Below are 15,819 nucleotides of genomic sequence, written 5' to 3'. Positions count from 1 at the left end.
TACAATTATTGTTTTTTTTTTCCTACAAAAATCACTTCCCCATGTGGGTCCCCTTCTCCCCGAGCAGCATAAATGATTTAGCTACCTGGTGGGCCTCGGCAGCTGCTGCTTCCTGCAGGCGAGTCGCAAAGTTGAAATCCTAATGATGAGGGCACTCCGGAGAGCGCTCTGCCTCCGGTAGGACCCAGAGAGAGAAAAAGCCCATCATAAACTCAGGCCGCTGAGGATTGACAGAACAGGGAATGTGTTTCTCCTTCATCGCTTTCTGCATTTCCCCCCTCATTTCCCTTTTAAAATGTTAGAGCATATCAAATGAGCCCTCTCTCCCTCAAGGACTATTTCAGTCTCTTACATTTTCTTGGTTATTCTTCTCTGTGGGTTGGTTGGCTTGGCTGTTTTATTTTTATTTTGGGGGCACTGGTGAGGTTAGTGGTACGGGTAATTAACAAGTAAGGGAGAGAGTTTTATTTTTACATTTTATGCTAAGTAGCAAAAATGAATTAGGCTAAGAGCTCTCTGGTCAAAGACTTTTTTTTTTTTTTTAGCGCTTACAGTACTGACCAATTGGTTGGCCTTCAACAACTAATTATGGTAGGAACCGACACACATGGTGTGCATTATTTAGATCCCGCTTCAATGCCAGCATTTTGGCTTATGCAAACTTTCCAAATCAAGCGTTTTCGCCAGAAGTGACAAACCTCCTTTCCCAGAGTATATCTGATGTGTGTGGGGATGGATGCATCCCCCTGCCTCTTCCCCAGCTCACCAGGTCTTTCCTGCCAGGACAGTGTCACTACTACTTACTTTCCTACCCTCCAGAAGTAAGCATCTCTTCACTGCATGGGGTTTTGTGGGTTGTTGTGTGTGTGTGTGTGTGTGTGTGTGTGTGTGTTTGTGATGTTTTCGTTGTTGTTGTTACTGCACCCAGCCTCAAATAATCCCTTTCTTTAAGAAGTCCCGGCTGACCTGATAAGACAAGGGCATTCTCCAGAGGCTTCTTTTAAAGAAAAATTCAGCTTGTCCATTTATGTTTCTGAAAAGCGCTTGCACATGTTAAAAGCTTCCCTGTGCAAACGTATGTCAGAGAATGTTTTCTTAGGCTTCAAGAATATATTTCTTGGCCAGTGGGAAAGTGTAGTCTACGTCCCTGAAAATCTAAACTCTGAGATAATCTTTACATGATCAGTCACGTGTTGGTTTAGTTCAGCCACACCTTTGATATTGTCAGCTCCAATTCAACGTGTAGTTCTGCCCTTTCCCCTGGATTCTCCGATCTGTCCCAGGTACCCTGCCTTCAGAGTTGACAGTTATTGTCTGTCCCTCCTTGTCAAGAGGTTGAAGGGTAACTTGGGTGGTGAGCAGAATTAGAGGTGAAGGAGAGCATTTCCGTTGGGATTCTGTACTGGCTTCCGGAGGGAAGAAGACGACCGAGGTTGAGCAGAGCCTGAAAACAAAAGTCCTGCATCTTATTTTTGACCAAAGATTATTTCAGACTCTCTGGGCCTGGAGTCCTCGGTCATATTATGGAGACAAACTGGGTGGCATATTGTAAGATTCTTTTCCCTCTAAGACAGAGAATTCTTTACAAATGCTTCAGTTTAAGGGCTTATGCATTTTGGAGGAACTTTTAATTATTACATTCCTTGATCAGGAAGATGGAGAGGCAGCTTCTGAAACAATCATCCTAAGGGTCCAATGAGGGTTTTTCTTTTTATAAAAATCAGAATTGTGTGGGCTGAGAGTCTAAGCAATGGTGGGAATAGGTCACGGTTGCCTATTAGGCTTGCTCGCATCCCGGCATAGGGTTTTGCCTTCAGTTAGTTGCTATTTAAATAAAAGATTCATATCAACGAGGTAGGGATTTTTAAGGCCTGGGCAAGAGTGGAGGGCATGAGGAACCAAGTCATTTGTCCAGAAGGGGTGATGCCCAGCAGACAAAATAAAACATAGATGTGGGCTCATCCAGCTAGGGGCCCCAGGTCATTAGATGTCTCGTCCTTCCTTGTGAGCCTTGCCAGTGGGGTGTTTGGGAATGAGAGCTGAGTGTATATCACCAGGGGTTGGGGGAGTTTGTCTGCTTCTCTGCTGTGAGATCACCTGAACGCGTCCTGCTACTGATGTGGATCTATTTCAGTCTCTACTGCACTGAGCCAAGGGGTTGAAATGAGCCATAAGAAAGGAGAAACTCGAATGCCCTTTTTCTGTGTAGGAGTTCGTAATTGACACGCCATGTGAAAATGCTGAGAAGATGTACATTGGAAACGCGATGTATGGGAATTACGCGGCAGTCTTTGCCCAGCTCATCATAAAGGGAAGATCTCAAGGTTTGTTGGTGGTGCAGAAAGCTAGAATAATTCTCTTTACAATTACTATTTTCCAGTGAGTGCTTTACCCTGAAAGTGCATTTTACAGCCTGTTTTTGGCTTGTATAAAATTCAATACCAATTTTATCTCTTAAATATATATGATGACAAAATTTATGATTTCATTTTGGCACAGCACTATTTCCCCTCCCCCCCATCCACAGTTTTGTTTTCTGCGGTTTTGGTTACCTGCAGTCAGCTGTGGTCTGGAAAGAGATGATCCTTCTTCTGATGTGAGGTCAGAGGGTCATTAGTAGTGTGACTCAACATCCCAATGCCTACCTCATTCCCTGTGCATCTCATCATGTAGGCATTTTAACATCTCATATCATCACGAGAAGGGGGAGTGTGATGCAAGAAGATATTTTGAGAGAGAGAGAGAGAACACAGTCACGTATGCTCTTTTTAAAAAATGTTTATTTTTGAGAGAGCACAAGCGGTAGAGGGGCAGAGGGGGATGGAGGATCCAAAGCGGGTTTTCTGCTGACAGCTGAGAGCCCCATGTGGGGCTCAAACTCATGAACTGTGAGGTCGTGACCTGAGCTGAAGTTGGTCACTCAACTAACTGAGCCACCCAGGTGCCCCCACGTAACTCTTATTATAGCATATTGTTATAATTGTTCTATTTTATTATTAGTTATTGTTGTTAATCTCTTAACCATGCCTTACACCTAAATTAAACATCATCCTAGGTGTGTATGTATAGGAAAGCACACGGCATGTAGAGGGTTCGGTATTATCTACGGTTTCAGGCATTCACTGGGTTCTTGGAACATACCTTGGAACATATCCCTCTGAACAAGGGGGAACTGCTGTATAAGATTCAGTCATAGAACTCTCTGAATTTCAGGATCAGCACAATTGTATACTGTCCCAGGAAATCAATAAAGCTTTAATCGTATCTTTAGAAAAGAGAGTTTATTTTATCTTTTTTAAATGTTTGTTTATCTATTTTTGAGAGAAAGAGGTAGAGAGCGAGCCGGGGACAGAGAGAGAGGAAGACAGAATCCCAAGCAGATTCCACAATGTCACTGCAAAGCCTGTTGCGGGGTTTGATCTCACAAACCACGAGATCGTGACCTAAGCTGAAATCTAATGTTGGATGCTTAACTGACTGAGCCACTCAGTCACCCTGAAAAGAGAGTTTAGCACTATCTCTTTGCCTTCCTTAGGGCCCCACTGTTTCATTGTTCCTGTCCGCGATGAAAATGGAAGCTTGTACCCAGGAGTGACTGCCGTTGATATGATGTACAAAGAAGGTGAGTCCCCAGGTGACCCCTCTCCTACCCTCGTCTGCATCTTCTGCTGCTCCCTGCCCCCCACCCGCCACCCCAGGGAGAATCTAACCTACTTCATCAAAACAGTGAAGGCACAGAAGACTCTGATTTTGAAGCCCGATGAGGGTCTTTTATGTGAGAACTATTGGGGAATGTTGGGGATTGTCATTTATGAATATGCATTGGTCTCATTTTCTCCCAGCCTCTGGTACTTTCTAGTCATGAGGCAGCTTTGCCTTGAGTAATTTTGCCTCCTCTCCTCTTCTTGGACCTGTGGGTTGAAGCGCTCTTTCCTGTCCCTGAGCCACAGCCTGGTGTTGGTGCCTAGGGGACCCCTGATAAATCCTAAGGACCGACTCAGTGGACTAGTTTGCCTGGGCGGCTGTACCACAGGCTGAGTGTCATAAACAACAGCACTATATTGTCTCACAGCTCTGGAGGCTACAAGTCCAAGGTCAAGGTCCTGGCAGGGTTGGTTCCTTCTGAGGGCTGGGAGGGGGAATCCGCGCCAGGCCTCTCTCCTTGGCTTGTCTGTGACCATCTCCATGCTTACCTGGTGTTCTCCGTCTTCATGTGTGTCTCTGTTCAGATTTCCGCTTTTAATAAGGACACAGGTCCCTTGGATTAGGGCAACCCTAATGACCTTTTCTTAACTTGATTACCTCTGTAAAGACCCTGTCTACAAACAAAGTCACATTCATAAGTACTGGAGGTTAGAACTGGAATGTGTGAATTTTGAGGGGGCAGGGGGCACAATTCAATTTATAACACTTGGTGAGAGCAGGCCATGCCTGTGGGCTCCACTGGTTGTCCCCAGCCAAGGCCAAACCAAGCCAAAGAAACAGGTGGGGGAGGAGGAAAAAGGAAAGAAGAAAGAGAAAAGAGGAAGAAGAAGATGATCCTTTGGAGGAGGGGTAGTCCCACCTTGGCCCTTCAGTGTTTTCTGACCGCCGCTGTGGCTGCTGCAATGGGCTTCAGGTGGGGTTGTGAGTGCTCTAATTGTATCTCTCAGGGGTGACTGAGGCCCTTGCTGGCCTTGCCCCTTGAAAGCGCCTCTTGAGCAGAGGACCCAGCTCTTGTGAAGTAATGCCAGACATTCAAAACACGGACAACTTCAGAGAGTCTGCTTTGGTTTCCTTATAAGCTCCTACATGCAACCGTCTCCTTGTCAAGGGGTGATGTTCTAAATAAAGACATTCGCTAAGTGAAGATTTTCTTTCCTCTCAGATTAAATCTTCCTAAGTACGGAATGAACTAAAAGTAGACCCCAGACTCTGCTAGGTATCACTAGGAAAAGGGTCCAGGGGCTTTCGAGAGCCTTCTGGGGAGTTGGGTCACCCCAGCCACCCATGGCTGTTCTTGTGGCCATTTTCTCTTGTCTTTTTAGACATTTGGCTTCACACATGCACCTCTTTGTGCTGGGAAGGAAGCACTGGGAAAGAGGAGAAATTTGACTTCTGTATTGCTGGGGGGCAAGCGGCTTTCCTGCCTTCTCTGAGTTCAGCCTGACATTCCTTCTGTTGCCCAGAGCTCTTCCTTTCCAAGTCACAGCACCAAGACCCTCCACCTGAGCCCAGGGGCCCAGAAGGCACCGCTCCTCAATGAAACAGAGAGCGTCCCCACCCCCACCCCAAAGAGAGAAGCCTCGGCCATTCTGTGGGTAAAATAAAGCGTCCTAAGTTTTAGTGGAGACCGGCCTGGGAATTAGCAGGGGTAGTGGCTCTGATGCCAGCCCAGATTTGGCCCCTGCAGCTCTCTTCTGCTCTCTCTAGGTCTCCATGGTGTGGATAATGGGATTTTAATATTCCACAAGGTTCGGATACCAAGGGAGAACCTGCTGGATAAGTGAGTAGCTTCCTCTTTAACTCGGATTGACTGTGTGTATGATCTCATTGCTCTCCCCGACTGGGCCTGGTGTCTGGGTCTTGTGGGCTGCGTGTCCAGGCCATCTTTGAACCACTCCCAGAAGTTTATTGGGCACCCACTGGAAAATATAGAAAAGTAAATAGACATCAATAAAAATGACCCAACATGCTGTTCCCCAGACTTAATGATTGTTGCACGCACTTTCATGTATAACTCTCTAGACATTTTTCCATGCTAATGTACCAACAGGGAGATGTATGTTTAATTTTTACTGAATGAGATCCACTTATAAATTCTATTTTTCATAAAACGTTTAGTTTCCGTTTAACATTATGTCAAGTGTTTTTATGCAGCATTAATTACGTATATCCATTATCATTTTCAATATTGTCATAACAGACTATTAAATAAGTGAGCTATAATTTATGCAATCCATCCCTTATTGTTGGGCATTTAGGTTGTTTCCTTAAAAATACGTTTTTTTCCTATTATACACCAGGTAGTGTTCTGTCTTCTTTGTAGGTGGCAGGAGATAAGGGACCACCTTTTAGCTTAATAGGCTGTTGTAACCAATACTACTTGGGCAGATAATGTCAGAGATGCTCAGTGTCCTTTCCCACCATCTCACTGGTGTCAGGGGTGGGCTGAATGATGAGGTGAAGGCTTCTTCTTCAGGTGCACTTTGGGGACGGAGCTCTAGGGGTTCATATTACTCTTTGCCGAGGCCAAGAAACAAATTTATTTTTCTCTACAGCATTTCATGTATCCAGTAAAAATCCTGACCTATTGTCCTCTTGAAATCTGTGAAAAAGCCATCAATCTAGCTTTGCATAATCAGCAGTCTCCCTGTTTTATGATAAATTTTCCTTTAATACTTTACTCCCTTTCATTTCCTGCAAGCTCTTGCCAGCAGATAGATGTCATAGATGCCAAAAGTTTAAGAAAAATGTGTGGGAAGCGAACTTTAAAAGGACCAGATTCTGTTGACTTCTCCCCTCCCCCACCGTGAAGTGGTAGGAAATAAAACGGAAACAATTGGAAGCATCTTCACAGTGATTGTGATGTGTGCTGAAACCCGTAGGCCCCCTCAGGAGCCATCAGTGCCCGTGACAGCAGGTCTGAGGGCCAGCAGCCTTCCCCCGAGGTGCCTGCACATTTCCTGGCTACTTCCCAGCCGCTCTCCACTCTGGGAGATGGGGAGGAGGGAGGGAAAGCCACACATGTGGAACTCCCCATACCTCGCCCACTCTAATGAGATCTCAGTGGCCTGGCCATTCTATCAGAAGCTGGACCCATTGGCTCAGCACTCATCCAATGCACTCGAGATTAGAAAGTTAGNTTATTTTATATAAATATATATATCATAATAAATATATCATTTATTTATTTATTTTATATTTAAAATTTATTTATATTTAAATTATTTTAAATTTTAAAATTTAAATTATATTTAAAATTTATTTATTTACTTTCAGAGAGAGAGAGAAAGAGAGAATGCAAGAGAAAGCACGCACACAAGTGGGGGAGGGGCAGAGAGTGAGAGAATCCCCAGCAGGCTCTGGGCTGTGAGCGTAGAACTCGACTCAGGGCTTGTTGACTCTTGATTTTGACTCAGGTTATGATCCCACGAACCATGAGATCATGACCTGAGCCCAAATCATGAGTAACACACTTAACCAACTAAGCCATCCACGCACGCCAAACAAGATTTGATTTTAAAGCCATTCCATTGGCACTTAAGCTGCCTCCAGTATACCAGAGAACAGCAGTCGCAACACAGGTATTTTGGAGGAGGAGCCCCATTTTTTCAGTGTTGATAAAAAGTAGGCCAGGGGCGCCTGGGTGGCTCAGTCAGTTAAGTGTCCGACTTCAGGTCATGATCACATGGTTCGTGGGTTCGAACCCCGCATTGGGCTCTGTGCTGACGGCTAGCTCAGAGCCTGGAGCCTGCTTCAGATTCTGTGTCTCCCTCTCTCTCTGCCCTTCCCCTGACTCATGCTCTGTCTCTCTTTGTCTCAAAAATAAATAAGCTATAAAAAAATTTTAAAAAAAGTAGGCCAGTAAATAGATGTTCAGATTCCTTGGAATCCCTATCAAAATCCCAGTTGCCTTTTTTTTTTTTTTGCAGAAATTAAGAAACCGATCCTAAAATTTATATGGCAACACGAGAGATTCAGAATAGCCAAAACAATCTTGCTAAAGAAGAACAAATTAGGAGATTTCACACTTCTGATCTGAAAATTTATTACAAATCTATAGTAATTGAGGCAATGTGGTATTACAGTGGATCCCCAGAAAGCAGGTGGGAGGTGAAAAAGAAAAAAAAAACCCACTGTGATATTGGCATAAGTATAGATATGTGGACAATGAAATAGAATGGAGAGTCAAGGAATAAATTCTTACATTTATGGTGAGTTAATATTGAACAAGGGTGATAAGACAATTTAATGGGGAAAGAATAGTCTTTTCAACAAATAGTGTAGGATAACTGGATAGTCACATGCAAAACCCTGAAGTTGGATTCTTATCTCATCCCATATATAAAAATTAACTCAAAATGGATCACAGATAGAGGCGCCCAGGTGGCTCAGTTGGTTGAGTGTCCTGAGTATCCAGCTTTTGAGTTCAGCTTAGGTCACAATCTTAGAATTGTGGGATTGAGCCCCACAATTGGCCTCTGAGGGTGGACCTGCTAGAGATTCTCTCTCTCTCCCTGGCTTGTGCTCTCTCACTCTTTCTCCCTCTCTCTCTCTCAAAAAAAAAAAAAAAAGATCACAGATATAAATGTAAGGGCCAAACTGTAAAGCTCTTAGAAGAAAACCAAATCTTTGTGACCTCAATTTAAGCACCAAAGCACAATCAGACAAAAACAGAGATAGACTTCATCAAAATTAAAAAACTTTTGCAACTCAAAGGACACTATGAAAAAAGTGAAAAGAATGGAAGAAAATATTTGGAAATCACATATACCGTAATATTTATGATACATGTATATCATGTAGGTCATTTGCAAATCATACATACATAGTATCCAGAATACGAAAGGAACTATTAGTGTTCAAGGCTAAAAAGACAATGACCCAGTTGAAAAATGAGCAAAAATCTGAGTAGACATTTGTCTAAAGAAGATATGCAAATGGCTAATGAGCGCATGAAAAGATGCTCAACATCATTGTCATTAGGGAAATGACAATGATGATAACAGTTTGCACCTGCTCGGATGACTATACTAAAAGAGACCAGCAGTAATAAGGACTGGCGAGGATGTAGAAAAATTAAAACCCTCATACATTGTTGGTGGGGATGTAAGTGGTGTTACTGATTTGGAAAAGAATTTGGCACTTCTTCAAAAGTTTAAAATTTTTGTAGGAGCCAGCAGCAATTCTGTTCCTGGGTATGTGTGGAAACATTGTTCACAAGAGAATTGAAAACATGTCCACCCCAAAACTTGTACACAATGTGCATAGCATAAATATTCATAATAGCCATAAAAGGGGAAATAACCCAAATATCCATCAGTGGATGAATGGATAAGCAAAATACGGTGAATCCATACAATGGAATATCATTGGCCCATGAAAAGGAATGAAGTACTGATACATGCTAAAACATGCATGAACCTTGAACACAATGAACTGAGTGAATGGAGACAGACACAAAAGCCACACATTGTATAATTCCACCTATGGGAAACGTCCAGAATAGACAAACCCACAGAGATAGAAAGTAGCTTCCTGGTTTCCAGGGCCTGGAGTATGATGAGTATGGGGAGTGATTGCCAATTGTATGAGGTTCCTTTTTGGTGAAAGGTTTGGAATTGGATAGTAGTTATGGTTGTACAAGTTTGTGAAGGTACTAGAATCCATTGAATTGCACACTTTAAAAGGGGGGGGTTTATGGTATTTGAATTCTATTTCAACCACAAAAAAGTGGATTGATGAGGGGCGCCTGGGTGGCTCAGTCGGTTAAGCAGCCGACTTCGGCTCAGGTCATGATCTCACGATTCATCGGTTAGAGCCCTATGTAAGGCTCTATGCTGACAGCGAGCTCAGAGCCTGGAGCCTGTCTTCGAATTCTATGTCTCCCTCTCTCTCTGACCCTCCCTTGCTCATGCTGTCTCTCTCTCTCTCAAAAATAAATAAAACATTTAAAAAAAAAAAGTGGATTGATGTGTGGTCTTCACACTCAGGCTCCACTGTTGGCTTAACAAGGGTGGTCTTCATGTGTCTTTCTCCCAGGGGCCATTGCCGAGTCGCAGGCTGATGGTGACAGGAAACCTGCTTGTCCTTTTCATGGGTCAAGCCTTTGTCAGAATTTCCTGAGGAGATACTCCCCCCAGTCCCGACTCTGATATCTCATGAGGGTGGTTCCTGAATCTGGAAACCTGTGAGACAGCCCTCTGTGTGCATGTGGTATCATTTCTAGGGGTGCCAAGCTCTTCTTTTTTGTTAACCCTGCCCCTCTTTTCCACCTGCCTCTTCCCTACCTTAGGTTTGGTGCTGTGGCTCCAGATGGGCGGTACCATTCCCCTATTAAGAACAAGAGTGCAAGATTCAACGCGATGCTGGCAGCACTGACCCCTTCAAGATTAGCTGTGACTTTCCAAGCTATGGGTGCCATGAAGGTAGTTGACTCTGATTTTGATTTACACCACTGTTTTATTCTCTGCTTGTTCCAGGGGTGGGTAACGGTTTTGGGAGCTGAGTTTCCTGAGACACAGTTGGTGTAATGTGGCTAAGGTTAATGATTAGATGCTAAGAAGTGCCAGTTGGCCATACCCAGAGAACATTTCTGTGCCCTTCTTATCATGGGATCCTGTGCATCTGCATCTTAGATGTGCTGCTGATTCTGGTGGGTGGAACACAGGCACTGCAAAAGAGACACAGACTTTGACCCCGGGAAGGGGGGAATGGGTCATTCAGAACAAATGCGTCTGCTGGAAAAGCAGCTAAGAGCTGACACATGAGGAAAGGCTGACATGTCTCAGCTGAGTTCATTGGGGAGCTTTGATGGGCGTGTGGCTGTTTGGGGTGTGGCATTCAGCATCCCAGGTGGGAGTCCATGAAGCCAGACCTCCAGAAGGCAGCTCTACCTCACCTCCTCCCAAACCTTCCCATATACTAGTTTGGAAAGAGCATTCAGGAAAGGAAAGTTCTGGAAGGCTCCTCTTCCTCCTACCCCTCAAGGCTTAGCATCGTCTGTTCTCTGTGCCCTTTTCATCTCTTTGCATGCGGGAAAAGCCTGCTTTAAGCTCCATGGAGCTTGGAGAAGCTGGAAGAAAAATTAAGAAACCCATGAATATACATTGTGGCTTGAATCCAGCTTTTCCATCAAGAAGGAATATATTTCATTCATCTGACGTCAGCACATAGTCGTCTGACTAGCGGGAAAATCCTTTACTCATTTCCACTGGGTTGGTCCTGCTTCCCAGGAAGCCTGCCTGACAGGAGTTTCCCTGGGCTTTGCATTTCCCGTCTGCTGGTACATCTGTGATGCCGTGAATACCCACACTCCGAACTGAGCCAGTGACGTCATGCCTGCCCTTGGGCACTACCTCCTGCCCTTGTTTTCCGGTGGTCCTTAAAGGGTGTTCAGTTCTGAAATTCTACATCAGGAGTGGCTCAGCTGGTTGGTCCCCTTAGCCGAGTCGTCTGACAAATCAGTGAGGCCCCAGGGAGCCTTGTGAAGAGGGTGCAGAGGTGGGGCCAGGACTCTAACACAGCATCAGGGTAGAATGCTGCATAGAAACCATTGCGGCCATTTCGAGACTCTAGAAAGAGGTGGAAGGAAAGGGGAGAAGCCAGTGAGTTGAGAATTACATTGTAGAGAAGATGGGACAAAAATCGGATTCAAGATTAGCTGGTGGCAGGATCTGCATACTGTTCCCTCTGATGGCGGTGGCCTTGGGGTCTCTCTGCGGAGAGTGCTCAGTGGACATGAAAGCACCTGCTGGCTCCTGGCTAGAAAGGCCGTGCAGAAAGCCTGTGCTTTACGTTTCCGAGTGGGCGATGGGGTGTAAAGGACGCCCACACTGCCAGCAGCCCCGTTAGCTCATCCAGCCTGGTGCGGGAGCGCTGAGAGGCAGCAGCAGGGCACCGGAGACGGGGAAGTGGGAGGCCTGCTGGAAAAGACTTGATTTTAAGTATCACCAGGTCTGGAGCAAAGAAGATGGGAGAGAAGAGACAGATACAGTGGATGATTCTTTTTGTTTGTTTATTTGTTTTTGAGAGAGAGACAGAGAGTGATAGCATGAGCTGGGGAGGGGCAGAGAGAGGGGGAGAAAGAGAGAGACAGAGAGAGTCCTAAGTAGGCTCTGCACTGTCAGTGGGGAGCCCGATGCAGGGCTGAATCTCATGAATCTTGAGATCATGACCTGAGCCAAAATCAAGAGTCAGACGCTTAACCCGCTGAGCCACCCAGATGCCCCTAGAGTGGCTGAGTTTAAAAAGGTTTGAGTTCTCCAGTCTACTGAATGTTGGCACCGTAGAGGCATTATCCTGACCAGGGGCTCTGAAGTCAGAGAACTGAGGGCTCTGGTCTCAGCCTGGACATGACCAGCAGTGGGGTCGTGGGCAGATCGGGAGCCCTCCTTCAGCCTTAGTTTCTTTGTAAAACAGGCCTTGTGGTAACGGTGAGGCACCAGTGAGTGGAGGTGTGTGCGGAGCTGGCACCACAGATGTTCAATAGCTCAGAGCCGTCGCTGACGTGCTGCCTGCTGCCAGTGCGCTGTTACTGGGAAGATAGCAGCTGGCTGTAAGAAAGGAATAAATAGGCTTTTCCGGGAAACAGATGCCTGGAATCCTGGCTTCCAGGTAACAAGGCAGTCTGAGATGTTTTGCAGAAGTGCGTAATTTCCTGTGGATTCCTATGTATCTGCAGCAAAACGCAGTGGCGGGGAGTCAGCGCCTGCTCTGTCCGGGAGGCAGGTCTACTCCGTGGTGGGGAGACCCCCTCACGGAGCCTGCGAGCCCGGGACTCTGCACGGTTCGGGTGCCGAGGCTGTGGTCGGCCCTGACGGACAGCGACCTTGGCCACTGTGATCTCATTGCGAGCGTCTCGGGCGGGGATGATCTCATCCGTCTTTGGCAGCTCCTCCTCTCCTAGGGCTCAAACACATGACAGATGTTTTCTTGGCTGAAACCTAAGACGGCCCTGCCTGTTCTGCTCTCGCTGATGAGTGGAAAAATGGATCCTTTTCTCCTAGGTGCATTCCTCATGTATTAGGAAACTCACCGTGGCCCCCCGTGGTGACATTTTGCTCAGGGCTGAGCATGCCCCGTACTTTTAAACTTTGCCCAGATGTCTTATTCTTCATGGTTATCTCTCATTTCCATGGTTTCTCAGCACTTTCAGATTTTCTCTTAAAGGCTTTGCCTTAATAGCCTTCCTCCGATTTGCGTCCAGAGTGCTGTGCCGGATTAAGTGATTAGCAGGAACAAAAGAAAAAGGAAACTACGACGTTTGGGAGGGGTAGGAGGTGGGGGCTTGGGAGAGCTCGTAGCTGGGGCGGGGAGGCCGGGAAGACTTTCCAGAAGGAGGGGAGAAGCAGGGGGAAGTCACTGTGAATTTGGAGGCGGAAGTAGAGGGAGTGTGAAATGTGAAGGCGGTCTAGCCCATCGTTTTGGGTTGATTTTTTGTGGAAGTAGATATTCCGGCCTAGACAGACTGGTCCCCACTCTCAAAAGGGCCTCCCTAGTCTTTTAAAAAAATGTTTGTTTATTTTTGAGAGAGAGAGACAGACAGAGGGCAAGCGGGGAGGGACAGAGAGAGAGAGCGGGAACACAGAATCAGAAGCAGGCTTTAGGCTCCAAGCTGACAGCGCAGAGCCCAACACAGCTCCAACTGACGAACAGCTAGATCATGACCTGAGCCAAAGTCGGACACTTAACCGACTGAGCCACCCAGGCGCCCCTCTATAGTCTTTTATTATTATTATTATTATTATTATTTTTAAATGTTTTGTTTATTTCTGAGAGAGAGAGAGAGACAGCATGAGCAGGGGAGGGTCAGAGAGAGAGGGAGATACAGAATCTGAAACAGGCTCCCGGCTCTAAGCTAGCTGGCAGCACAGAGCCCAACGTGGGGCTCGAACCCATGAACTGTGAAATCATGACCTGAGCCAAAGTCGAGTGCTTCGGGCCACCCAGGCACCCCCTCTCTAGTCTTTTAAAGTAGGTATTCCACCGTAGCGGGGTCTCTCTCCGAGGGTCTTGAGCCGCTCTGGGAGGGGCTGATGAGTCTGCATTTGCAGCAGGTTCCCAGGCGATGGTGCCGTTACTGGTTGGGCACCACACTTGGAGAACCCCAGTGCAGAGCAGATGCGTACAGTCATGACTTTCCAGCCCCATCCCAGCCTCCTTGTCACCCTGCCGGCCTCCCCGGGCCCCCAGGATCATGGCCCAAGTTCTCTTCCCGTCTCTAGCGCCTTGCATGACCTCTCCCCCCACCTCCTTCTCACAAGCTGTTGTGCTGCCTAGCAAGCCCACCCCCACTTTTCACATGGTGCGTTTTCATGCACATGTCAGAGCTCAGGCAAGTGTCCCTTCTTCAGAAAAGTCACAGCCCACGTGTGGTCCCTCTGTCATGTGCCCAAGGCACTGCTCTCCCCCTTGTTATTATGGTTACGACCAGCTAAAGACGTGACAGGCTGTCTCTGTGTCCTGGCTAGCCTCAAAGCTCTGTGTAGTCAGGGCCCTGCTGGCTTCATTCGCTGCTGAGTGTTCAGCTTCCCACATGGTAGGGCACATGGTAGGAACGCAGCGAGGGGGAGTTGACAGAATGAAGAAGAATGAATCAGAATTCGCAAACAGAGCACCTGATGTCGTTCTTAGGAGAACTAAGCATTCAACAGGGGCTTATTCTCATGCTCCTCGCCCCAACCCCTCAGCCCATTCCAGGATGGCAGGGAAGAAGGATGGTGCTACGCCTTCCTTCGGACTTTACATGTAATACATGCTTTACAGGTGTTAATTTGTTTCTCCTCATAACAGCTCTGAGTGGGTTCCATTGCTATACGGGGAAAATGAGGCATGAGGAGGTTAAGGGAATTTTCCAAGATGGGCACTGAATATACACAGGTTGACTCTGCTGATCTCTGGTAAGAGAGATGGAGAGAAGGTCATACATAGCACGTTGTGTAGGTAAGATTGCCATGTAGAGACTATTGAAAGATATAGTTGAATTCATTGGGAACGGGGACAGCCCAAATGCACTACATGAAAACTAAGAGACTGGAGGTGCTCGGGCATGTTCGTGATCTGCTGAATTAGCTGAGTTACAGCTTTGGGCCACAGAAGGCTGTGAGCTGGCCTGCGAGCTGGTGGGTGAGGAAGACCCTCACCACAGCTGTTAACCAGGTCTGCAGCTGGTGGGAGCCGGCTTCCTTCTCACCTTATCCTAGCGCCAGTGCTGAGGCGGCCAGAGGGAAGATGTCCCATATCAAGTTGCTTGGTTGAGATATGTGGGATTGACATGCGTGGAAACAGCTGGAATGTTGTGCTTACTCTAGGGGCCACTAACAGCATGGCCTCTGGAACCAGCCTCTTCGGTTTGCAGCTTGCCTCCTCATGACCTTGACAAGTCACTGAGCCTCTCCACGCCTCTAAAAATAATGACGGCACTCCCTCGTAGAGCTATTGTAAGACCTGAGTGGGTCAGTGCCTGGAAAGTGCTTCTACAGGGCACGCCTACACTACATTGTCAATACACAGAGGCTACTATTATTATTATAAGCGATGTGGGAGCTTATGTGATCAAGTTCAGGAATATGGCTCATGAAAATGACATCTGAGGTTGTGAGGATTCCGAATTGGGTTTGTAACACATGCTCAGCCCTTTGTGGTAGTGGTGCTTGAGCTGATAGTGGACAATTCTGAGGCCGAAGCTGGATGTGGCTGAAAAATATCTGTGGTCATGGCTGTCTGTGAATATGAGATGGGGAGGTCCGTGTCATCTGACTATCTTCCTGGGGTGCAACGAAGGACACATGGTCTTGAGAGAAGAGTGGAGGGAGTGAATGGCCATCTGTGAGTCATAAAAGGTTGCGGTATGTATGGTGGTAGATAGTTTTCCCCTGAAAACTGGGGTTGAAGGGAGAGCAAAGGGAAGAAATTGGTTTTCATGTGGGAGGCTCAGAACTTGTGATGGGAACATGATCTTTTCTGACAGTGAGCCTCGTTGGACATGAATAAAGGGCCTGAGGAAGGAGGTAGGGTCCAAGTTTTCAAGAGAGTCTCTCTCCCCTATTGATAGGAGTGTGGGGATGTTGTGGCCTTGAGTAACCTTTTCAAGACCTCGGGCTGTAAGGTTTCATG

The 15,819-nt window shown here is 46.5% G+C and overlaps 1 protein-coding gene across 2 annotated transcripts in view; it reads left to right on the top strand.

Moving 5' to 3' along the window:
• Positions 1-15,819, top strand: part of ACOXL (acyl-CoA oxidase like) — a 337,609-nt gene that overhangs the window by 52,453 nt on the left and 269,337 nt on the right. For both annotated transcript variants that reach the window (XM_077773455.1, XM_077773456.1), the window contains exons 6-9: positions 2,210-2,324; positions 3,536-3,622; positions 5,413-5,485; positions 9,998-10,130. In XM_077773455.1, the coding sequence (XP_077629581.1) occupies positions 2,210-2,324; positions 3,536-3,622; positions 5,413-5,485; positions 9,998-10,130 (408 nt within the window). The remainder of the gene's footprint in view (positions 1-2,209; positions 2,325-3,535; positions 3,623-5,412; positions 5,486-9,997; positions 10,131-15,819) is intronic.

Source organism: Crocuta crocuta, unplaced genomic scaffold, assembly GCF_008692635.1.
Source record: "Crocuta crocuta isolate KB4526 unplaced genomic scaffold, BGI_CrCroc_1.0 scaffold67, whole genome shotgun sequence".
In the NCBI taxonomy this organism is placed as follows: domain Eukaryota; kingdom Metazoa; phylum Chordata; class Mammalia; order Carnivora; family Hyaenidae; genus Crocuta; species Crocuta crocuta.
This window is presented reverse-complemented; position numbering and strand designations above follow the sequence as displayed.